Source organism: Delphinapterus leucas, chromosome 5 (genome assembly GCF_059928025.1).
Source record: "Delphinapterus leucas isolate spDelLeu-1000000601 "Yukka" chromosome 5, BTC_Dleu_Yukka2, whole genome shotgun sequence".
Classification (NCBI taxonomy): Eukaryota; Metazoa; Chordata; class Mammalia; order Artiodactyla; family Monodontidae; genus Delphinapterus; species Delphinapterus leucas.
In genome coordinates this window covers 90584293-90608228 of record NC_143133.1, presented here as the reverse complement: position 1 = coordinate 90608228, position 23936 = coordinate 90584293, and the positions used below count along the sequence as shown (strand labels likewise).

At 43.1% G+C, this 23936-nt stretch overlaps 1 protein-coding gene and 1 pseudogene across 6 annotated transcripts in view; both read left to right on the top strand.

Moving 5' to 3' along the window:
- The first annotated feature begins 2441 nt into the window (after nucleotides 1–2441).
- On the top strand, nucleotides 2442–6108 carry LOC149749174 (mitochondrial import inner membrane translocase subunit Tim17-B pseudogene; annotated as a pseudogene).
- A 2509-nt stretch (nucleotides 6109–8617) lies between these two features.
- Nucleotides 8618–23936, top strand: part of NAAA (N-acylethanolamine acid amidase) — a 35710-nt gene continuing 20391 nt past the window's right edge. For 2 of the 6 annotated variants that reach the window (XM_022599323.3, XM_022599322.3), the window contains exons 1-9: nucleotides 8624–8951; nucleotides 9597–9761; nucleotides 12468–12594; nucleotides 15748–15838; nucleotides 16885–17097; nucleotides 19813–19889; nucleotides 22103–22275; nucleotides 22436–22498; nucleotides 23248–23314. In XM_022599323.3, the coding sequence (XP_022455031.1) occupies nucleotides 8758–8951; nucleotides 9597–9761; nucleotides 12468–12594; nucleotides 15748–15838; nucleotides 16885–17097; nucleotides 19813–19889; nucleotides 22103–22275; nucleotides 22436–22498; nucleotides 23248–23314 (1170 nt within the window). In that variant the 5' untranslated portion in view covers nucleotides 8624–8757. Of the gene's footprint in view, nucleotides 8952–9596; nucleotides 9762–12467; nucleotides 12595–15747; nucleotides 15839–16884; nucleotides 17098–19812; nucleotides 19890–22102; nucleotides 22276–22435; nucleotides 22499–23247; nucleotides 23315–23936 lie in introns of all 6 variants that reach the window. The other 4 variants (XM_022599324.3, XM_022599320.3, XM_022599319.3 and 1 more) reach the window with 4 other exon arrangements.

Genomic DNA, 23936 nt, shown 5'->3' with positions numbered 1-23936 from the left:
AGGCAGAGTAACCTTCAGGGTGACTTATACATTGAAGAAGTCACCAGGGTTTGAACTTCAGCTTTTTAGTCTCAAATTTTTGTCAACACTGAGAATGGGTCCATTTCAGGGATGAATTCACATTGTCCAAACTCATAGTATATAGAAAGTAATGTGTAAATCTAGAATACTGATATATATGTGATCTTACCAAGTTCTTCTAGAAAATAGGCTCCACAGAAGGCAGACTTCTATGCTGTTTGATGCTAGTTCAGTGCCCAGTATGTAGGTGCTCAACAAGTATTTGAATACCTGATATAACTCCTGTCTGTCTTCTCTCTGTAAATAAAATACCACCTAGGGCTTCCCTGGTGGCGCAGTGGTTAAGAATCCGCCTGCCAATGCAGGAGGCACAGGTTCGAGCCCTGGTCCGGGAAGATCCCACATGCCACGGAGCAACTAAGCCCGTGCACCACAACTACTGAGCCTGAGCTCTGGAGCCCACAAGCCACAACAACTGAGCCCATGTGCCGAAACTACTGAAGCCCGCACCTAAAGCCCATGCTCTGCAACAAGAGAAGCCACCACAATGAGAAGCCCGTGCACCACAACTACTGAGCCTGAGCTCTGGAGCCCACAAGCCACAACAACTGAGCCCATGTGCCGAAACTACTGAAGCCCGCACCTAAAGCCCATGCTCTGCAACAAGAGAAGCCACCACAATGAGAAGCCCGTGCACCACAACGAAGACTAGCCCCTGCTCGCCACAACTAGAGAAAGCCTGCGCACAGCAACGAAGACCCAATGCAGCCAAAAATATAAATAAATAAATAAAATACCACCTACCTCATTGATTGTTTTGAGAATTTTGACAACTAACGTTTATAAGCTCTTAGCATGGTATTTTCCACAAAGAAAGCATTCAGTAAATTTCTCATCAAAGATTAGATATCTAGGGCTTCCCTGGTGGCACAGTGGTTGAGATTCCGCCTGCCGACGCGGGGGACACGGGTTCGTGCCCCGGTCCGGGAGGATCCCACATGCCACAGAGCAGCTAGGCCCGTGAGCCATGGCCGCTGAGCCTGCTCATTCGGGGCATGTGCTCCACAATGGGAGAGGCCACAGCAGTGAGAGGCCCGCGTACCGCAAAAAAAAAAAAAAACAGAAAAACTGAGAGCATAGCTAATTCTGTACAATTTAAATACCATATATTTGTATATAGCACATACCTGAGGTGGTAACTTTACTTACTTCTGCAGATTCTGTTTTTGTTGTTTTGTTAATCCAGAAATGGTTGAATAAACTATGATTTATCCATATGATGGAATATTATGCAACCATTAAAATATTTACAATAGGAAATGCTTATTATAAAAGAACAAAATATAAAAATACTTATAGTGTAATCCAATTACACTTGTAAGAAAATGGGGAGTAATAAAAGCCCAAGAAGAAAGCCACCAAATAGTAAAGTGATTTTCTTTGGTATTGAGATCACATGTGAGGGGTTTTTTTCTTTCTAGTTTGTTTTCTCAGTCTTTTACAGTACCTGTGTTTTGATTTGTGTTATTGTGTAAGAAACAAAATAACTTATTTGAGGCTGGGGAATAATGTATCTTAAGACTCATGAATTTTTTTTTTTTAAACCACAAGAGGAATGCACCTTAAAAGCAAGGCAAGGATTGATTTGAAAATACTCCAGAGGAGTTATAGTCTCACCTTCTTCCACTGGTTTATTGATGGTGCTAGTCATCCTTAGTTTGACACCCTCTGACTCTAGTCAGCAATACCCAGTGCTAAGAGAGTGCTGAGTTAGTACAATTCTTAGGGAAAATAATTAGTGCTGTGTACCAAGAGCCTTTAAAAATAGTCATAATATTTGACTCAAACCCACTTTGAGAGTCTAATCAAAGAAAATGGTCCAAAATATGGCAGCTCAAAAGATGTGTTTGGGTCTGTTTCTGCTGCAAGTAACAGAGTATATCTAAAAATAGTCTGGGGCTTCCCTGGCGGTCCAGTGGTAAAGAATCCGCCTTCCAATGCAGAGGTTCGATCCCTGGTCGGGGAACTAGGTTCCCACGTGCCGCAGGGCAGCTAAGCCCTTGCGCCACAACTCCTGAGCTCGCGCACCTCGACTAGAGAGCCCTCGTGCCGCAAACTACAGAGTCCACATGCCCTGGAATCCGCACGCCACAACTAGAGAGAGAAAAACCTGCAGGCCACAACTAGAAAGAAGCCCGCGCGCCACAACAAAGAGCCCACTCGCTGCAATGAAAGATCCCACATGACTCAAAGAAGATCCCAGGTGCTGCAACTAAGCCCTGATGCAGCCAATAAATAAAAATAGTCTAACCACATTGGAGTCTCACATAAGTCTGGACGTAAACAGTTGCTGGCCTGGGTTCAGCTGCTCAGTGATGCCTTCGAGATCTTGGGCTCCTTTTCTGCTTTGTCATTCTTAGTGTGTTGGAGCCACACACTAAGATTTGAATGCCGACTGACAGCTGTATGACCACAGGCAAGTTACTCAACATTTCTGTGCCCAGGTCTCCTTGTCTGTACAATGGAGCTGATAATACCTTACCTTCATAGACATTTCTTCTAAGTTTAAGGCAACAAGAAGGGGCATTGTCACATGTATCCCTTTTACTAGGAAAGCAAAAAGCTTTTCCAGGATCCCTGCAACAGCCTTCCCTTAAGTCTCATTAGCCAGAATTGGGTTATATGGCTACGCTACCAACAGTGGAAGCCGTGAAAGCAGGAAACAGGATTGTTCACCCCCTCAGCTTAAATGGACTGTAACAACCCCAACAGAACTGGGCTTCTGTTCACAATGAAGAGAGGGAGGTATTCAGTAGATTTGGGGTAGGCAACCAGCAATGTCTACCACAGGCTAATTGTGGGGAAATATCCATTGCAACATAATTTATAGCGGCAAAAATGGGTGCAAGAAAATATATCAAAATATGGGACTAGTTAAGCAACTTCGGATGGAATGTCCAGCCATTAAGCACTTTGATAGAGTTATTTTAAAAATAAGATATAGGGCGCTATGGAGGAGTACGCTTGGGAGCTTTGCCCATGGTGAGTTGTGGATGACTGCGGTGGAGCCTTCACTATGGGTGTAATCGGCGGTGGAGTCTTCCAGGCCATTAAGGGCTTCCGCAATGCCCCTGTCGGAATTCGGCACTGAATGAGAGGCGGTGTCAACGCTGTGAGGATCCGAGCCCCTCAGATTGGAGGTAGCTTCGCGGTGCGGGGGAGCCTGTTCTCCACCATCGACTGCGGTCTGGTGCGGCTGCGGGGCAAGGAAGATCCCTGGAACTCCATCACCAGTGGAGCATTGACCGGGGCTGTGCTGGCTGCCTGCAGTGGCCCATTGGCCATGGTGGGCTCGGGAATAATGGGAGGCATTCTGTTGGCCCTCATCGAGGATGTTGGCATCGTCCTCACTTGCAGCAGTTCCGCACTGCACCCCCATTCCTGGAGGACCCCAGCCAGCTGCCCCCTAAGGAGGGTACCCCGGCCCCAGGCTACCCCAGCTATCAGCAATACCACTGAGGAAGTGACCTCCTGTCACCACCACCGTGGGAGATCCTCCTCGGTTCCCTTCCTGATGATCTACCTCAAAGGGAGGGCTGGCTCCCAGTTGGTCCTGGGACCCTCCGGAGAGGGCCTCTACTCTGTTGCCTTATCCCAGGTTTGGGGTGGAGCACCCTAGCTGCCCTGATGGATGGGTCCCTTCTCTCTCAGGCACCCCAGCCCCCATTCATATGTAACAAGCTCTCACCCCAGACCCTTTGCATGGCACCCTGATGAGTATTTAAAGCCAGTTTAAAAAATAAATAAATAAATAAATAAATAAATAAAATAAAGCCAGTTTTGAAATGCCCAAAAAAAAAATAATAAGGTATGAACACTACAGCAATGTGAAAAATACTATGCCATTATTTTCAAAAGCAAAGTATCAGTGTAACGTGATTTTAAGATAAACATTTTTCACATTTTTAATTCATGAAATTGGGATGTGTCTTAAAATTTTTTGCAGCCAAATGACAGTCTTGACATAATTGTACATTCATGCACATTCATGAACTTGGTCTGAAAATCTTAAGTTGACATTTGCTTAGATCAAGCAAGGACCAGCATCAAAACTTGCAGAAGGGGAGTCAGTAGCTGGTAAGAAAATTCCAGAAAAAAAACAGTGGAACATTTTTCTAAAATTTTCCGTTCTTTATTGATGTATAATACATACATGAAGAAAAGTGCAAGTATCGTGAAGTGTACTTAAGCTCAATGAATTTTCACAAGTTGAATAATACATCCCTGGTTATCAGCAACCAGATAAAGAAACAATATTACCAACACCTCAGAAGTCCCCTTTTTTTTTTTTTTTTTTTTTGCAGTACGCGGGCCTCTCACTGTTGTGGCCTCTCCCGTTGCGGAGCACAGGCTCCGGACGCGCAGGCTCAGCAGCCATGGCTCACGGCCCCAGCCGCTCCGCGGCATGTGGGATCTTCCCGGATCGGGGCACGAACCCGTGTCTCCTGCATCCGCAGGCGGACTCTCAACCACTGCGCCACCAGGGAAGCCCAGAAGTCCCCTTTTGAGTGGAGAACTCAAGAAATGCTGCAATACCAAGGTTCTTAATGACACAAGCGTGCTATGGAAAAACACGGGCATCTAGGATGCCAGCCAAGTCAGACTCACAAGAGTCTGATTTTGAATGCAAAGAAGCTTGTGCAATATGTTAACCAATTTGTTTTGCTTCCTCAAACATGTACAAGAGCAGGTATTTTATTTTTAAATGTCTGTGACAAAAGACTTAGAATTCTTTCAGTACATACACATTTTAAAATTCTAATAAGAAAGCATTGTGTTGTAGTTTAAATGTCAGCAAGTTTCTCTTTAAGATACATAAAATAATGGTGCTTCCTACAACTTACAATTTTGTAAGTATAATATGCAATATGAAAATAGTGTGGTGTGAATATAGCTGACTGGGTTTTCTTTTCTCTATGTATTAAGCATGTATTAGGGTTCTCCAGAGAAACAGAACCAATAGGAGATATATATATCTCATATACCCTATGCATATGAGGAGATTTTATCATAGGAATTGGTTCAGGAGATTATAGAGGCCGAGAAATCCTGCAATCAGCTGTCTGCAAGGTGGAGAACTGGGGAAGCCAGTGGTGTAATTCAGTCCAAATCTGAAGGCCTGAGAATCAGGAGTGCCAATGGCCCTTTTTTTTTTTTTTAAATATAAAACACCTCTAGTTCCATTCTTACAGCAAGATCCAATTTTGGTATACCTAGTATTCCTATTATTTAGATAGTAAGATCAGATCCAGGAGTGCTTTAAGAGGGAATTTGGCTAAGGGGTAAAGGAAAATTAAGATGACGTGGGAACCTAATTGTGGAAAGTGTTACAGGAGAGGAAGTATAAAAGGAGGACGTGAAAACTAAGAACAAATTATGATACTTCACAACTTACTTTAAGGATACTTGAATCTTCCTCTTTTACCATTTTAATTGTGATATTTTTAAACATATAGAAAATAATGAAACATATCCATTTCCTAGATTTATTCAATATTAATTTTTACCTTTTTTGGTTTGTTTTAAAGAAATAGAATGTTAAGAGTATAACTGAAGCCCCACTCAGCCATTGTCTCCCTTTCTCAGGGATATCTACTATTTTGCAGTTGATGCCTATTATTCCTTTAGTTGTTTTTTTTTTACTATATTTGTGCATGTATATGTATGTGTGTGTGTGTAATAAAAGTATCATTGAGTATCTTAAAATTTTACATATATAGTATCATTGTATATATCCTTTTGCTGACTATAACTCAACATTAGATTCTGGATAAATGAAGATTCTATCATTTAACTGTTGTAATAGTTTTCCATTATTTATCCATAAATCCACAATTTATCATTACCCTACCGAAGAGCAGTTAGGTTTTTTCACTTTTTTGCCATTTAAAAATCCTGCTATAAATATCCATGTGCAAGTTTTTGTGTGGGCCTGAGTTTTCAACTCCTTTGGGTAAATACCAAAGAGAATGATTGCTAAATCATATGGTAAAAGTATGTTAAGTTTTGTAAGAAATCACCAAACTATCTTCCTTCTAGCTTCCCAGTTCCAAAGCCACACCCACGGTTCTAGGTATTTGGTATCACTCCACTTGCATTACCCAGATCTGTATTAGTTATCTATTGCCGCATAACAAAACACCACAAAATTTAGCGGCTTAAAGCAATGAACATCATTTCACAGTTTCTGTGGGTCAGGAATTTCAGGTGGCTTAGCTGGGGCTAGAGAATCCACTCCCCAAACGGCTTATTCATACGACTGTTAGTAAGAAGTCTCAGTTCCTCTCCAGTTCTTGGTAGAAGGTCTCAGTTCCTCAAGTTAGGGACCTTTTCATAAGACTTCTTTAGTGTCCTCAGAACATGACAGCTGGCTTCCTTCAGGGTGAGCAATCCAAGAGAGAATGCAAGGAGTCCAAAATGTCTTTTGTGACATAATCTTGGAAGTCAGACACCATTACTTCTTTGGCTATATTCTACATGTCAGAAGCAAGTCACTAAATGTAACCCATAGTCAAGAGGAGTGGAATTAGGCTCCACCACTGGAAGGGAAGCGTATTGAAGAATATGTAGATCTATTTTAAAACTACCATACTACTTTGTTTTGTTTTTTTTTTTTTTTATTTGGCTGTGCCGGGCCTTAGTTGTGGCATGCAGGATCTAGTTTCCTGATCAGGGATTGAACCCGGGCCCTCTGTATTGGGAGTGCGGAGACTCAACCACTGGACGACCAGGGAAGTCCTCACACTACTTTTAAACTGAACAAAATGAGATGCCAGCTATAAAAACATTATATCCCATGTTTCTGATATATCATCTACCTTCTTGCACGCTCCACAGAAGTATTTTTTAAACTGTAGATTCAGTTCCATAAATAAACCATGAAATCAGTGTATAGTATCTCTGAAATCTGCACAGCATAGAAGCAGCAGAAGGGAGAGGGCTCATACTTTTGTAATTCCAGATCTCCCTTTAATCTTTTAAACTGTCCTATAACATATGTATAACTTTTTAATAATATAGGAATAGATTATATGAAATTATATTTGTAAGGTCGGATCTTAACAAACGGCACCGCGAAACAGAGGAAAGCTTCAAGTGAGCTTTATTAGGGAGTGCTCCCGGGCGAGGTTCACTGGTCCGAGAGAAAGGGGCCAGAGAAGTCGCACCCGGGCGAGGGTTGGGCAAGATTTTATAGGGGAAGAAGGGAAAGGGGTGTGGTGAATCTGGGAGGGCGCAGCGTATTCCTTATTTGGTGGTCTTGCAACTGCTGTTACTCAGGTTTTGCAAATGAGCAAATTAACACCTGGGTCTTAAATTTTACAGAAAGACCAGGAAGAAATGGGAACAGGGGCTTGAAACTTTAGCCCAGTGACATGTAAGCCACAAAAATGGGAAAAGTCAGTGGAATCTAAAATATAACACAAATGAACCTATCTACGAAACAGAACTAGAGAACAGATTTGTGGTTGCCAGGAGGAGGAGGGTGCAGGAAGGATGGATTGGGAGTCTGGGATTGGCAGATGCAAACTATTATATACAGGATGGATAAACAACAAGGTCCTACCGTACAGCACAGGGAACTATATTCAATATCCTGTGATAAACCAGAATGGAAAGGAATATAAAAAAGCATATGTATACGTGTATAACTGAATCACTTTGCTGTACAGCATAAATTAACACATTATAAATCAACTATACTTCAATTTAAAAAATGGGAAAAAACCAGAGGTAGTGATGGTGTATTCTAGTTGGGGGAGGGGGCTGAAAAAAGCGAACTTTCCAAGTTTCCCCTACACACTTACTCTACCTACGGACGACCGTGCTAACCATTAAAGAATGTTCCACCCTTATTAAGCCTGGTGATTTTCCTGAGCCTAACGCCTTTTGTCTCCCAAACTGGGAACGCGAAAAGGTGAGGCTGCTTCAGGTTAATGATTGTGAAGGTGGAATTTGGATTCTGACAGTCTGGCTTTGAGGCTAGCTCACCAGCGATGTGACCTCGGGCAAATTACATAACACTCTTCATCAGGAAAACAGGGATGAGTCAGGAGAACCTATCTTCTGGCTTGTTTTGATGGTCAAATGAGACAGAGTGGGCAAAACACTTTGCACATAAATGTTAGCTACCTTTTTAGCTTTTTTAAAGTAACTGAAAAGAAGTGGGACTGCTGAACTGAAAAAGCTCTCCTTCTCCTTATAAAATCCAGATAAACCTTTGAAGAACTTAAATTAAGAGCAAGTGAGGCGGGGTTGGGAAGGCCCTTCCTACCGCAATAGGACTCTGCTGGCTCCCTCTTGGCGGCTGAAAACCATTTTCGTAAACGCCCTCCAGGCCGCAGATCACGCTCTCTCCGACCACGTGGGTGGGATGGGGCGGAGACTGGGAGGCTAGAAGCTAGCGGCCGCATTTAGCGCCCTCGGGGGACCTGGAGCAGGGCGGCACCCTTGGCCGGGGGCGGGGGCGCGGCACTGAGGCACTGGGGCGAGAAGCGCAGATACTAGACTTGGGGAGGCGGCTCCTCTCACCATTCCGGGTCCCGCGTGACTAGCCGGGCCAAGCTGCGCGCGGGCTCCGCCTCCAGCCCTCCCGGCTCCGCGCAGGCTCCGCCTCCTCCTCGTCCTCCAGCGCTTCCCCAGGGCGCGGGCAGCGGTCCAATTGAGGCCGACCGAGTTATGAGAGCCGCCGGTCCGAGGGCGCGCATGGCGCTGGCTCTGCTGCTGCTGGCCGAGGCGTCGGCCGCCGCCTCGTCCTCCGCCCCGCCGCTCTTCAACGTGAGCCTGGACGCGGCCCCCGAGCTGCGCTGGCTGCCAGTGCTGCAGCACTTCGACCGCGACTTCTTGCGCGCCTCTATGGCGCATATCATCGGGTGAGTGCAGGACAGGGGGAGTGAGCGGGGGTCGGAGAGCGGCAAAGCCCGGACGCTTGCTGCCCAACGTGCGTCAAACTGAGATTTGTGATCCTCCCCTCCCTCTCGGACAGCCTTGCCCTCCACCCCATGCCGCTCACCCCGGGCGTCTGGCGTGTGCAGGGCTGGCGGGGACCAGAGCTGGCATTTGCTAGTGCCCCAGGCAGCGCCGGGGCTGGGGATGATCCCGCGCAGCTGGTTTGACTTTCAAGTTCGGCGTCTCCAGTGGCACGCCAGTCCACCAGCCATTCTGGATCAGGGTGGCGCGCGGGTTGTCGCCCGGGCTGTCGCCCCGGCTGGCTGCTCAGCTACCGAGTAGGGGACGCAGCCCCGCACCCCTAGCAGGCCTCATGGGCCCCCAGGCCCACCCCTTTGGGGACCACTCTCCGTCGCCCTACTTCCCTCTCTCGGAGTGTTCTTTTCTCTTCGGGACGCTGCGTTTTGGGTGATGCCGGCTGGACCTGGACTGTGAGTTCTCTGGGTAAGCGAGGCACCTAGAACTCACCCCTAAGGATGAGCTTTAGGTACCCTCTCCCCCAGTACACACACACGCACCCCTCGGAACCTCTGAGCAGATCAGACACTCTCGTGGTTCTTCATTTCTAGGGATACTGTCCCCAAGTGGGTCCTCGCATTGATCCGAAAGGCGGTCTGGGAGCTGGAGCTCTTCCTGCCCCAGCCCTTCACCGACGAGATCCGCGGCCAGTGCGACGCTCTGAACTTCACCCTGGCCGACTGCATCCTCCTTAACCTGGCCTACGAGTCCACAGCGTGAGTGCCCCGCACTAGCGCGGATTAATTTGAGACTTGACTCGGATTCCTGCCACATCTGAGTGGGAGGAGACATGTTTTCAGTGTAATAAAAGCAAGGTGGTGACCGGGCTGCCCAGAAACCTCCAGTGCTTCCTCTTTGCTTCTCTGGGTAAAACTGAGCAGCAGATTATAAGCTTCGAGAAGGAAAGCAGCTTCTCTGACCTCAACACTGAACTGTTCCTCTACCTGAAGTCCCCTTTTCTCCCTTCACCAATCCAGGTAGCGTCCCACTTTTGAAACTCTGCTCGACATGTACTTTCCCAGGAAAGTCTAGGAATAATCCCACTCAAGTTAATCCAATGACTGCCCAGCCTTATAATGCAGGGGGCTGTCCCAGCATTCATTTGTCACACTGCATTTAACTTTCCATGTTCATCATGGCTAGCGATCATGATTCCTCTTTCTCAGCCTGTTGCCTCCAGTGCTGGGGTCACAGGCTACACTGTTCTGGCTAGTAGGGGCAAGCCAGTATATGGTACCCGGAGTGGACATGATCAGCTGTGGCACACACAGGGGAAAGCAATACGGAGTGTGTGGTTGATCCCAGGCAAAGTACAGGGAGAGCCTCTGTTGGCTCAGTAACAGGTCCTGGAATTAAGAGAGATTTGACTTGGTTTCTGTCTTCAGGACTTACTGTTTTGCCACCAGACCAGACTCATTAGTAACATCTTGTAGATACTTAATAGCTTCTCCCTGCCGAAAGATGTTTAAAAAATTTTTTTTCCTGTGGATAATGAAACTTTACTGCCTGCTGCCATCTTCCCAGAACATCTAGGTAGAGTAGGTTAAGAAGCACTGTGACTGCCTTCCTCTTCAGGGAAATGTTTTAAGACACAGATGTATTAAAGGGCCCTTCAATTGACCTAAGTTAATTTTGCCGTTCCTCGTCTCCTACCCCCATCTTTTTCCTATTCTGACATGTGGTTTTCTCAGTGAAAAAATCAATTTATTTTCATTTTCCTCTTCCTTTGTTGGAGTCACTGTATTCAAATCAACTAGAGCAAAAATTCTAGTAAAAAAACATTCTAACTTTTGGATTTGATATTAAGGTATATACTGAATCGCCTGGCAAGAAAAAGCACCATCAGACTCCACTAGCATTAACAAAGGAAATGTTTTGTCCTCATTTCTGGTATAAGGCTTTTTGAATCAGATTAAGTAAGACTAGCGACGCTTTATTGAGCCTACTGGGTATGAGGCACTGGAGATTGTATTACCTTTTGTGATGTGGAAACCAAGCCTCAGAGGGGACAGTTTGCTGAAAGTCAGATGCATGGTGAGTGGCCAGAGTTGCTGCTAAAAGCACATGTCCCCAGCACTGTGCAGTGCATCTCCCAAAGCAGAGCCTGGCTCCCTAGTTGTTCCCTGTGCTGTGGGCCACCTCACACCAAAACATTTGGGCATGACATGAAAGAATTGTTGTCTCTCCAATTTTGAAAAATCACCTTTGAGGGTCTACAGACTTTGCTTTAGCTACTTCCAGTGTTTGATCAGTTTGCTTCTTGACGTGAACTCTTTGAAAATCAGAGACCTTGGAAAAAATTAAAACGTGACCAAGCTTCCTTTTTTAAACAAACAGAAAAGGAGGTAACATTTGTTTTCTCTTAATTATAAAGACAATGTGTAATCATAGAAAATTAGTAAATACAGAAAAGTATAAAGAAAATTAACCACAATCCTGTTACTCAGAAATGACTATCCATCCTTCAGGATGTGTGTGTGTGTGTGTGTGTGTGTGTGTGTGTGTGTATACATATCTTTCCCCTGTCCCAGAATTGGACATGGTGTATTCAAGTACTTTTTACATAACATTACATATTCACAGAGAATATGGACCTTTAGACCTCTTAACAAACCTCTTCGTCTTTTCCTCAAAATATATCTCTCTGGCTGGGAGTTCTTAAAAGATCCTTTTCTCTTATTAGCTCTCTGCAGGGAGCTTTAAGGGGGACAGGAAAAGTGGCAGGCTCCTAAATAGTTCACCCTTTTTCCAAGGAGACAAAGTGAAACAATTTATGGAGCAAAATAGTTAGCTGCCATGGTGTTTGCTCTGAGAAATCCAGAGAAGAGAGAGTTGAGCTTGAGCCAACCTTGAATGGTGTATTAAATAGACTACATACTGCCAAGCAGAGGACTAAGCAAAGTTCAGTGAACTCGCTGAGCCCAGAATGAGTCCGTTTCAGATTTAGATTTAGGATGAAATTCGCATTCAGTTATGTTTTCAATGTCCTGTGTGCTGAGGGCAGAGGCCTAGTAACACTGAACGAACGCTGTTGTGTCCAGTTGTCTTTTTCATCTTGAATTATGATCCACAGGGATTATATTAGCATATGTGTCTGTTATAAGGAAGAAAACTTTTACTTTGAGGACTTTTTTTAATTTTTTATTTATTTTTTTGCGGTACGCGGGCCTCTCACTGTTGTGGCCTCTCCCGTTGCGGAGCACAGGCTCCGGACGCGCAGGCTCAGCGGCCATGGCTCACGGGCCCAGCCGCTCCGCGGCATGTGGGACCTTCCCGGACCGGGGCACGAACCCGTGTCCCCCGCATCGGCAGGCGGACTCTCAACCACTGCGCCACCAGGGAAGCCCGAGGACTTATTTTTAAAATGAAAAACTCATTTCCTTTTTCTTGTTCACTTATGTTGAGTTTTTCCCTTTTCCCAGATTCTGCACCAGTATTGTGGCTCAGGACTCCAAAGGCAACATTTATCATGGCCGGAATCTGGATTACTCTTTTGGAAATTTCTTACGCAAGTTGACAGTGGATGTGCAGTTCATAAAGAATGGGCAGGTATAATCTGTACAGTGTAAGATTCAGAAATCAGAGAGACTTGCTAACCCAAGTTAGCCGTCACTTGGATGGTCTGCAGCTTAACTGTGTTTTCAATTTAAGATACAAAAAAGTCACCCTCCTGGAAAAACAAAACCACAAGAGAGATTGACATCAATTATGCTTGTAGAAACAAGGGTCATTTATTATTATTGAGAATCTACTTACAGAGGTCAATCACTTTTCCCTAGGGAAATTTCTGTGGGTGTATGATCGGTCTCCATTTATGATGCTAAATCAGCTCTTTCCTTTGCTTTCCCACGTTCAGGCTGCTTCTAGAATAGAGGGGCTGGGTAGTGTAAATGTCTAGGAACACCTAATTTGGGGATCTGACAGTCCTGGCTTTGAAGTTTGCTTCTGTCACTTCCTTTGTGAACTTGGGAAATTACTTAAACCCATTTTGCAGATTACAGCCCAGAGAGGTTAATAACTACTTTATGGAGATAGTTATAAAGGTTAAATGAAGTAATCTATGCAAAGCATATGGTAGATGCTTGATAAATAGTGGCCAAATAATAAATAGTCCTTCACTCTAAAAGTATAATTGACCCACACTACTCTTATTTTTGATCTTTAAGAAATTATACATATACATCATTTTATTTTCATCATAGTTCCTTTAAACGTACAACCTAGTATGTACTATTGTCACATTTCTGTGTAAATATCTAGAGAGATAGCAGTAATCAATGTTCATTGTGTACACAAAGCATGTCATTGCATGAAACAGAACAGAGAATGCAAAAGTCAGATCTTGGCTTTGCGGGGGACACTGTTTAAGGACTTTATTTAGTTCTTTGCATTTAGGGGTTGAGTCACAAATACTAGAAACTCATGTACGAAATACTCAGATGGTCGTCTGCTTTTACAGACAAAAACTTTCTCATAAAACATTCAAACGGTACAGAAATATTTAAGGTGAAAGTTTCTACTTTCTCAATTTCATTCCTTTACTTCACCACTATTACCAATTTAATTTGTAGTTGAAGATTTACTTCAAAAATGGTTTTAAGTGGTAGCAATGACAGAATATCCATGAAAATAAGTTCTGAAAGGACATCTGCTAAAATGTTTGTAATTATTACTGAATAATAATAGGGGACAATAATTATTTTTACTACTTTATGCTTTTCTCCATTATTCTACAATGAGCAAAAATTCTTAAAAATCGACAAAAGGTTAAATGCAATAAAAATAATTTCACCTGGACTCACCCTAACTAATAGGTGTTGCTTCATTTGTTTCTGTTGCTCCTGGAGCTCTCATGGGAAATGGTCTATTGGTGTGGCTTATCTCAGTGCTTAGGCTATTATTACCGAATTTAACAGTTTACACTTGGGTATTGTCTTTCTGCTGAGGGCTCCTGGCTAATAAATTGCTTTGCTAAATTAAGAACAGGTTATTCATCCAATAATGAAGCCCTTATTCTTATCTAGTGTTCATAGTTTTAAAAGTATTTTCAGATACAGGACCTCCTTTGATCTTCACGATAGCTCTGTGAGGCAGGCTTAAGTCAAATTATTATATTATTATATATTTATATTAAATATTATATTTATATTATAAATATAATATTTATAATTTATATATTTATAAATATATTTATCTATATAAATATATATTTATATTATAAATATATTTATAATTAATTTATAAATATAATATAAATATATTAAATATTATATATTTAAGTCAAAATAATTATATATTTAAGTCAAATAATATAATTATTTGTAGTTATGTGTTATAAAATATCTTGGAAGCTACCAGGGATTTTGATTTTTGTAACTTTAATTTGCTGGCTCTTCAAGAGTAACACTGATGTGAGGGTTGGTGTGCCATGTGAATGAAGTGACTGTGTGATTACTTTTTCCCCTATAGTTATGTTTTATAAGGGCTTTAGTGGTGAGGTAGACTTATTTCTGTTTTACTGCCATGAATGGAAATGGCAAGAATTCATGGAAGACCCTCACTGAGTCTCGGGGAAGAGGTCATTTATGAAATTAAGACCATTGCATTTTCCCCTTGTAATTTAGCCGCTTTATTTTACAGCCAGACGAGGTAGAAATAAACAATTAAATGAAAAGTTACTGACTTAAAATTCAGCTTTCTAGGAAAAAAGTAAGCTAGGCCCGTTCATTTCTCAAAATACAAAAGTATTAGTTCATCTTTACTGAACCATGTGAGCTGGGTGTCTGGTATCTGAAATAACTGATAGAGTTTGTTTTTCTCCTCAGGGATATAGTGGTGTCTTGTAATCATTAGAGTTCATTTCCTTCATTTAAAGTGGGAGCAAAGCAAAAAAAAAAAAGAAAGAAAGAAAAAAAAAGTGGGTGTGATCCCTACAACTCATGGAATAATCATGAGGATTAAATGAAAGATGTATGTAAAAGAATTTTTTAATATTTAAAATTTAAATTTGATTATTACTGACAAACAGTCTCACTTGTTTCCCCTTACTTCACAGAGCTTGTAAGATGCATGATATTAATCTCTTATAATGAGTCAACATAAGTTTTTAAATGGAAGCCCATTTGCTACTTCTAGGATGGAGCTTCTTTTTTCTGCGAGGAGCCCTTTGATGAAGCTTATTGATCCCTTCTCAAAATAATGTTTCATAAATACATAAAATAAAGTTATGAGATTGCGAAGAAACCAGTTATGTTGAAATACAGCCATTTCAATATTATACTTTTTCTTAACACATTAACTGGTAAAACTTAGCAGTGGGTCTAGAAACTACCATAAATTCAGAGTAGTGGTAAGTATGAATGATATTTCAAGATATGTATGTATACCATATCAACATAGGTATGATGCCATTATGTATGTGAAAATACTTGAGTCACAGGCACTTACAGAGGGAGTAAAATTTCAGTTAGAGGCTAGTGAAAATAAAGATGTACCTTTTTTTCCATCTGAGGTCACAGATCTACTGACTTCTATCCATGGACCCCCAAAGTTAAATCTTCTAGAAGGCTATTTCAGAGGTTTTATTCTATTATGTTGGAACTTGTAAGAAAAAAAAAATCCATGAAATTGTGGGACAAAACAGGTGATTTCAATGTACATTTGGTTGGAGTGTTGAGATGATGCCTTATCTCTTGATTTCAGATTGCTTTCACAGGAACCACCTTTATTGGCTATGTAGGATTATGGACCGGTCAGAGTCCACACAAGTTTACTGTTTCTGGCGACGAACGAGGTAATCAAAACAAACTCCCAAGCACTTTTAGCCCTATCCCTGTTCAGTTTTATCCAAGTACTTCATTCACTCACCCAACAGAACATACGGAACACCTTCCACGCTACATGCTTCCATTCTAGTGGGGGAAGGTGGGCAGCGTGCAAGTAAGCAATGAAGAGTATTTCAGCTAGTGATAAATGCTACCAAGAAAGTAAAACAGGAACATGTGATAGAGAATGAAGGAGGGCGTGCAGCAGGTACTGCAGGTATAAGGTCAGGGAAGGCCTGACCCACATGATCCAGGTGTGCAGAAGCTAGGGGAGGACCATCCCTGGTGTATTCCAGAAACAAAAGACTGTGAAATGTGGTTACAGGATGGAGTAGGTGGGGAGTGACAGTAGAGACAGAGAGGAAGGCTGAGGCCGTGGTGCAGGGTCATGAGGGGGAGTTTGGGTTTTAAGCCAAATGGAAGCCCTAGGAAGAGTTTAGGCCAGGGAGTGAACAGATCTGTTTTACCTTTATATTCTTAACTATCATTGGCTGCTCTGTAGAGACTAGATCATGTTGGGTTAAGATGGAAGCAGAAGACTGGAAGCTATTGCAGTAATCAGAGGATATATGGTGGCATTACACAAGTAAAACACTTTAAGGGGTTCTGTGCACTTACTCCTAAGTTTTCTCATTAGACCCTCACAACAGTCCTATTAGATAGGCTGGGTTGATATTATTAACTGCATCATTATGCAAAGGGGGAAACTAAGGCTGCAAGATAAAAGGACAGCTGGTTGATGGGAGAGATGGTTCTCAAATTGATCTCCTGGGTCCTTGCCTGGTTGCTCTATTAAATAACCCCACTGCCATCCCCTAAATCTCAGGGGACACCACTCAGTTTCCCAATATGTGGGAAACCCTGAGATAAGCCAGCTCTGGCCTCTGTCTTCAGGAATTGCAACTGAATAAAGGAGAAAGACAGGTACATGGAGTCTCTTAAAGTGTAGTGTCGGTCATCTGATGAACCCCTGATCAACTTGTTTCCTTTGATGTTTTCTTATCTTTTTACATAGGCTGGACCAGGAAGATGCTGGTTAAGGATATATCATTGTCCAAGGGACTCAGTTCTTTATCCTCATGTATTTCTTCATCATTTTCTCAAATGTCACCTATGAGTGAGACTAATTCTCAACCATGGTACCCAAACCACAGCATGACAGTTCCTGAAGTTTTACGGAGAATGACTGTAAACATGTGTAAACAAAATTATTTAACTGATAGCTATGGTATGAGCAGTTTAAAAGTAACTGAGTTATTCTTTTACATACACATTTAATTAAATACTGTCAAATTTCTTTAAAAAATTCTTTAAACCTTAAGCTAATGAAAACTAGTTATATCTTTAGTCTGCGAAGACTGAGTTAAAATGCCTGAACAATAAAATAACATCTCTTCTTTAATAGCAATAATTAAGATCCTCAATTAAGTTTCTGGATATTATGGAGAGGGCCAACAGTGCCTTTAGTATATGAATAAGGATAAGAAAAGGAGGAGGACTAACAAATGGCATAGAGTGTGGGAGACCTAACCAGCCGTGGATAAGATCTCAGACCCCAGAACCAGGCTGCCTGGGTTTATACCTTGATGCTATCACTTGCTAGCTGGTGATCATGACCAAGGTGCTTAACCTTTCTGTGCTTCAGTTTCTTCATCTGAAAAACAGAGACGATAATAACCACTGTAGGATGAAATGAGTTCATGTATGTAAGGTATCTAGAGCAATGCCTGGCACAGAGCAAGGGCCATAGACGTATTTGTCATTGTTGTCACATCTCTGGGCTGGTCCTCTTCTGAGCCCCAGATTGAAGTGTCCAACTACCTGCTCAGCATCTCCACGTTGATGTCTCCTAGGCATCCCAAACTTAACATGTTCAAGCACATCTCTTGCTCTTTTCTTTTCCCCTTTTCCTGCCCTTAGTAACCTCCTCCACCCAAAGTTACACCTCTCCTAATTTTCCATGTCTCAGGGAATGGCACTTCTCCTCAACCAATTGCTACCAGGAGAATTCTTTGACCCCTCGGTCCGTAAGTTTTGTCAGCTCTACCACCAAAAAGAGACTCTCCCTGTCCGTTCTCTCCACCTTCCCTGCTAGGCTATCACACCTGTGTTGCTGCCTAGCTGTCCATCTGTTCTCCCCACTACTGTTCTCCCCCTCCTGTACTTTCTCCACCCTGCAGCTGCATGATCAGGTTGTTCCCTTGCTTAAGACCTACCATGACTTGCCATTTCTTCTTCTTTTTTTAAAAAAATATTTATTTATTTATTTATTGGCTGCGTAGTTGAGGCACACGGGATCTTTTGTTGCAGTGCGTGGGCTCTTGGTTGTGGTACGTGGGCTCCTCTCTAATTGTGATGCACGGGCTCCAGAGCCCACGGGCTCAGTAGTTGCAGCGCACAGGCTTAGTTCCCCCACGGCATGTGGGATCTTAGTTCCCCGACCAGGGATCAAACTGGTGTCTCCCGCATTGCAAGGTGGATTCTCAACCACTGGACCATCAGGGAAGTCCCTGACTTTTTATTTCAAGTGACAAATCCAGAGCCCTGACTCTGACCTCAAAACTCTACGTGATCACCTCCAGCACCTCATTTTATGCTTCTCCTTCTCCCTCACTCCACCTGGACCTCACTGGCGTTCTTTCGTTTCTTGACAGCTGCCAAGCTTGTCCCTGCCTTAGGCTTGACACTTATGCCTTCTGTCTGGAATGCTCTGCCCGCCTTAGCTAGATGTCCACAACTCAGAGGAGTCCTCTCTTGTCACTCATGATTACATTCTTGTTTTACTTTATTATGGTTATCAAAACCTTGTTATTTAATGGTACACTAGTTTCTTCTGGTTACGGTTAAATTCCAAGGGTCTGGACCAAGTCTGGATATGGTGGCTAGTAGATGCTTATTTCTTGAATGAAATGCTTATTCCTTGAATGAAAAATTTTCTTTGGAAATAAATCCCCTACAGATAATTTTAAAGATATTAAAAAGCATTAAAAAAATAGGGGCTTCCCTGGTGGCGCAGTGGTTGAGAGTCCGCCTGCCGATGCAGGGGACACGGGTTCATGCCCCAGTCCGGGAAGATCCCACATGCCGCGGAGCGGCTGGGCCCGTGAGCCATGGCCGCTGGGCATGGACGTCCGTAGCCTGTGCCCCTCAACGGGAGAGGCCACGACAGTGAGAGGCCCGTGTACCGCAAAAAATAAATAAATAAATGAGCCCAAATCTTACTTAAAGTTCTGAAATATATATGTGCTCTACAGTCTTCCAAATACTGTGTTTTTTAATAAATTTATTTTTTTAATTTTAATTTATTTTTGGCTGATTTGGGTCTTTGTTGCTGCGCCCGGGCTTTCTCTAGTTGTGGCGAGCGGAGGCTACTCTTCGTTGCAGTGCACAGGCTCTAGGCGCACAGGCTTCAGCAGTTGTGGCTCACGGGCTCTAGCGCAGGCTCAGTAGTTGTGGTGCACAGGCTTAGTTGCTCCACTGCAGGTGGGATCTTCCCGGACCAGGACTCAAACCTGTGTCCCCTGCATTGGCAGGCGGATTCTTAACCACTGCGCCACCAGGGAAGCCCTTCCAAATACTGTTGAGTCACTTTTCTTATTAGCTACATAATTTCATTTTGCATGAAGTAATATAATAGAATGATTTCCTTTAACACAATTATTGTTTCCAGGTAAAAGACTATATATACACACCCACACATACACACATATGAAATACATATATACACACATATACACTCACACATATACATATACATGTTTATATGTTGCCATACAGTTTGGGCTTCATCTTTGAAAATTGGTTGCTAATAAAATCACTCTTCATCCACCACCATTTCTCCCACATCAACTTGTACTATGGGAAAGAAACAAGATTTAGGAATTTTAAAACGTGGCTCTGGGGCAGCAACTCGAGCATATACTTATTGTTCCATCCTTGGCAGATAAAGGCTCGTGGTGGGAGAATATGATTGCTGCCCTTTTTCAGAGACACTCACCGGTCAGCTGGCTTATCCGCACTGTGAGTATTTTTCTTGTCGAGCCCACCTCACCCTAATGTCATGTTCTAAACTGTGTTCATGTTGTGATGCTGTGTCATTTAACAATGTTGTTTCTAATGTAAGAAGCTCCTGACAAGAATAAGCATTTAAAGGTTTACAAAATGCCTGTCACCTTTTTTGATAATAAGTACCAAAGATAAAGTGGGACACTAGTTAAAGTGTTAAGGACAGATTTTTATCAGTAGTACAATATTGCAATAGGGAAAAGTGTCCAGCGTGAATGGAACTTAACTTCTACTTGACTGAGTATTTTAAAGGGAGAATGAGGGAATGGGGAGGGGGTGAGGGGAGCACAGTAGAGTCACAGAAGTGAAAAATTAGCAAAAGTAGAAAGGAGGGAGTTGTCCATGTGAAGTAAGTCAGCCTCCTACCCTCCCGCAGAGACTGCGACATAGGGGCCCTATCTTCAGGTATTAGCTGTAAAGTCTTTGGGAAGCCTTGAGTTCTTTCAGGCAGGCACTATAAGGGGGCTACAGTCATCGTAAGAACGTGGCCTTGAGCTGTCAGAAGCTGTGATAGTGTTTGTCCAAGTCTTTATAGGCTGAGGTTAAGGCATAGTTGAGAAGAGGGCTCCAGGAGCCTGGATAGAGTTCGGTCAAGAAGAGAATCTTTGTCATAGGCTAGAGTTTTCCACAATAGCTAATTGAGATAAAAGACATATGTTTTTCTGCAGATAGAGATGTGCCCTCCTTTTAGAATCTCCAATTGCAGATATCTTAATCTCCATTTGCAAGTATCTGAATTAACAAAACAAATGCGTTAGAAGGTAGCTCTACACACAACAAAAGGAACATCAGCTTTAGGTTCGCTATTAGTCAGCAGGGTTCCAGGCCACATATAACTTGTAATCTGACCACAGAAAGCACATTTTCAGGAGCACATCTCTGGTGAAAGGATCTGGCCCTGCCCGGGTTTAGCCTTTTTGGCCCCTCCTTGTCCTGCTCTAAATGATCAAGCCCCTGTGGACTTGAAATTCTCCTAAACTTTTTTTCTTATATAAATTTTTCTATTTATTTACTTTTGGCTGTGTTGGGTCTTCGTTGCTGCGTACGGGCTTTCTCTAGTTGCGACGAGCAGGGGGCTGCTCTTCGTTGCGGTGCACGAACTTCTCATCGTGGTGGCTTTTCTTGTTGCGGAGCACGGGCTCTAGGCGCATGGGCTTCAGTAGTTGCAGCACACGGGCTCAGTAGCTGTGGCTCGTGGGCTCTAGAGTGCAGGCTCAGTAGTTGGGGCGCACAGGCTTAGTTGCTCCGCGGCATGTGGGATCTTCCCGGACCAGGGCTCGAACCCTTGTCCCCTGCATTCGCAGGCATATTCTCAACCACTGCGCCACCAGGAAAGCCCTCAGTCTTTTTTTTGAAGCTGAATATTTGGAAAGTGATCCCCTTAACCATCCATGCTGCAGACCTATGGAAGTGTTGATGAAGCCCAGTTCAGCGCGATGTTCTAATGCAGCACGCCGTCTTTCATCTCCAGCCCTTTGCCAGTCTTTCCCATTGAGCTACAACTCTCTTCCCCACGCCCACTCCCAACCCCACAACCGCCGTTTTCTCTGGTCTGACTTCTGTTTGTCTCTCCGACCCCAGCTCATGCCATACCTCCCTGAGGGACCTTCTCAATGGCCTGGGTAAGGATGGGTCCCCTGCTGTGACTTCCACAGCATCTCCTTCTCCTGTGTTGACACTTATCACGTTGTGTCTCTATTGCCTGTTGGCTTGACTTCCATCTTTGGAAGTCTGGGGAGAGCAAGGACTGGGTCCATCATATTCACGGCTCTGTTCCCACAGCAGCACAGTGCCTGGCACATAACAGGCATTCAGGAAATATCTGCTAAAAGAACAAATGAATGAAGAAACATGGGGAGATCTTTGCAAGGGTGATCTGCCTCGAAATCATGCAGGCTGTGTTTGGTGAGCCGGGTCTCTCACCAAAGAGAACTTGTCAAAGTTCTCTTCTTTTGTGAGAAAAGCCCTGCTGCTGTTGGCTTTCCATCGAGGCTTCTTCCCTCTCAGGAGCCCTGATGACAAGAGAATGCGGTCAGAGCAGTTCAAGATTATAGCCGTGGCTTAATAGAGCAGGAGAATGTGCTTTGGACCAGCTGTGCCTCAGTTGGTGTGGATAACTGCCACGTATGATGATCCTAATGCAGGTTTGTTTGTTTTTTTTTGTTCAGACCCTGAGTGAATCAGAAAACTTTGAAGCAGCTGTTTACGAATTGGCCAAGACTCCCCTTATGGCTGACGTTTATTACATTGTTGGTGGCACATTCCCCCAGGAGGGAGTGGTCATCACAAGGAACAGAGATGGCCCAGCAGACATATGGCCTCTAGATCCTTTAAATGGAGCGTGAGTAGAATTAAAGGCTCTGGTCATTTTGTATCAGTAATCTTTTTTTTTTTTTCCTTTAATTGGTGAAACTAGAGGTATTTTTTTATTTTTCTATACTTTTTCTTTAGCTATGTCCCAAATGACCTTGGCTAAGACAAGATGATGTGCTATGTTGCAGGTGGTTCCGAGTTGAGACAAATTATGACCATTGGAAGCCAGTGCCTAAGAGAGATGACCGAAGGTAGTCTCTAAACACTTTCTGTTTGCAGTGTTTTCTTGCTGTCAGGAGAATGTGCCCCTCTTGCTACGGGAACTGGAGAGGACTATAGGTGCTGTCCCCTCCCAGAAAATGTACCTTAGCCCTTGGCCAGGATGGGAGAGTGTGGTATGTGGTGGAGAGCATGGCAAGGAGCTTCTTGGCAGATGGCTGGGTGTTGGGAAGACAAGGTTGGTTCTGGCCTCAGGGTCAGGAGTTCTAGATTCCACCACTAGCTCTGCTGATGACTCACTGGGTGGCCTCTTGGGCCTCTGTTCACCCATCTGTAAAAGGAAAGGGTGGAACAAGGTTCATGGTTTTCTATGTAAGACTTTTTGGGAAGGAAAACATTTCCCTGCACTTAAATAAATAAACTTTGGGGGGGCTTTAATTTCCCTTCTAATTTTGAAAATTCTATAATTATAAGTCAGTGCGTCCCCAAAAGGCAAGTAGTTATATATTTTTCCTTGGCTTTACTGACCCGTGTGTTCGGTGGCAACTGTTCAATTCACAGACAACATTTTCATCATCCTGGCTTCCTTGAGCAGACGGGGTTGAATTAATTCCACCATGGTGGCTTGAGACAAGGTAGCAAACATGCATGGGGGCCAGAATCTGTTTGGGGGAAAGGGAGATAATGAGGCTAGGCCTTGCATTGAGCCTCCCAAAATGAGAGCTTGTGGGATTCGGAGTTTCCTGAAGTACCAAGTGACCTTTGACCATTGTCCTTACAGAACACCTGCCATCAAAGCTCTTAATGCCACGGGCCAGGCAAACCTCAGCCTGGAGACGCTTTTTCAGGTAACTTGTGTCACGATGTCCAGCTTTTACCCAGAATGTTTGGTGTCTTTCTCAATAGTGATTTAAAAAAAAAAAAACTCTTCTGAAATCAAGCAATATTAAAGTAGAAGTTTTACCTGGTTGAAAACATTTAAAAGGAAAACATTTTCTGAATTTGTAACCATTTAGGTTAAAGTATCATCTTCACCTGAGTTTTTCTGCATGTTAAAAAAAAAAAAGCATAGTTGTAACGTGTTCATTTGTTTAAAAGAAAAAAAAGGTTTCAAAAGTCTAACTCTGTCACCCCAAGATACACCAAAGTGTTCAGTGGTTATTTTATTCCTATTGATATTCTGCATGTATTTCTCTTACCTTTTAATAGTCTTTTATTTATTATTATTATTTTATTGAGGTATAGTTGGTGTACAACGTTACATAAATTTCAGGTGTACAACATAGTGATTTACAATTTTTAAAGGTTATATTCCATTTATAATTATTATAAGATATTGGCTGTATTTCCTGTGTTGTACCATATAATATATTTGTAGCTAATTTTATACATAGTAGTTTTGGTTTTGGTTTTTTTCAGCTGCGTTGGGTCTTTATTGCTGTGCACGGGCTTTCTCTAGTTGCGGCGAGT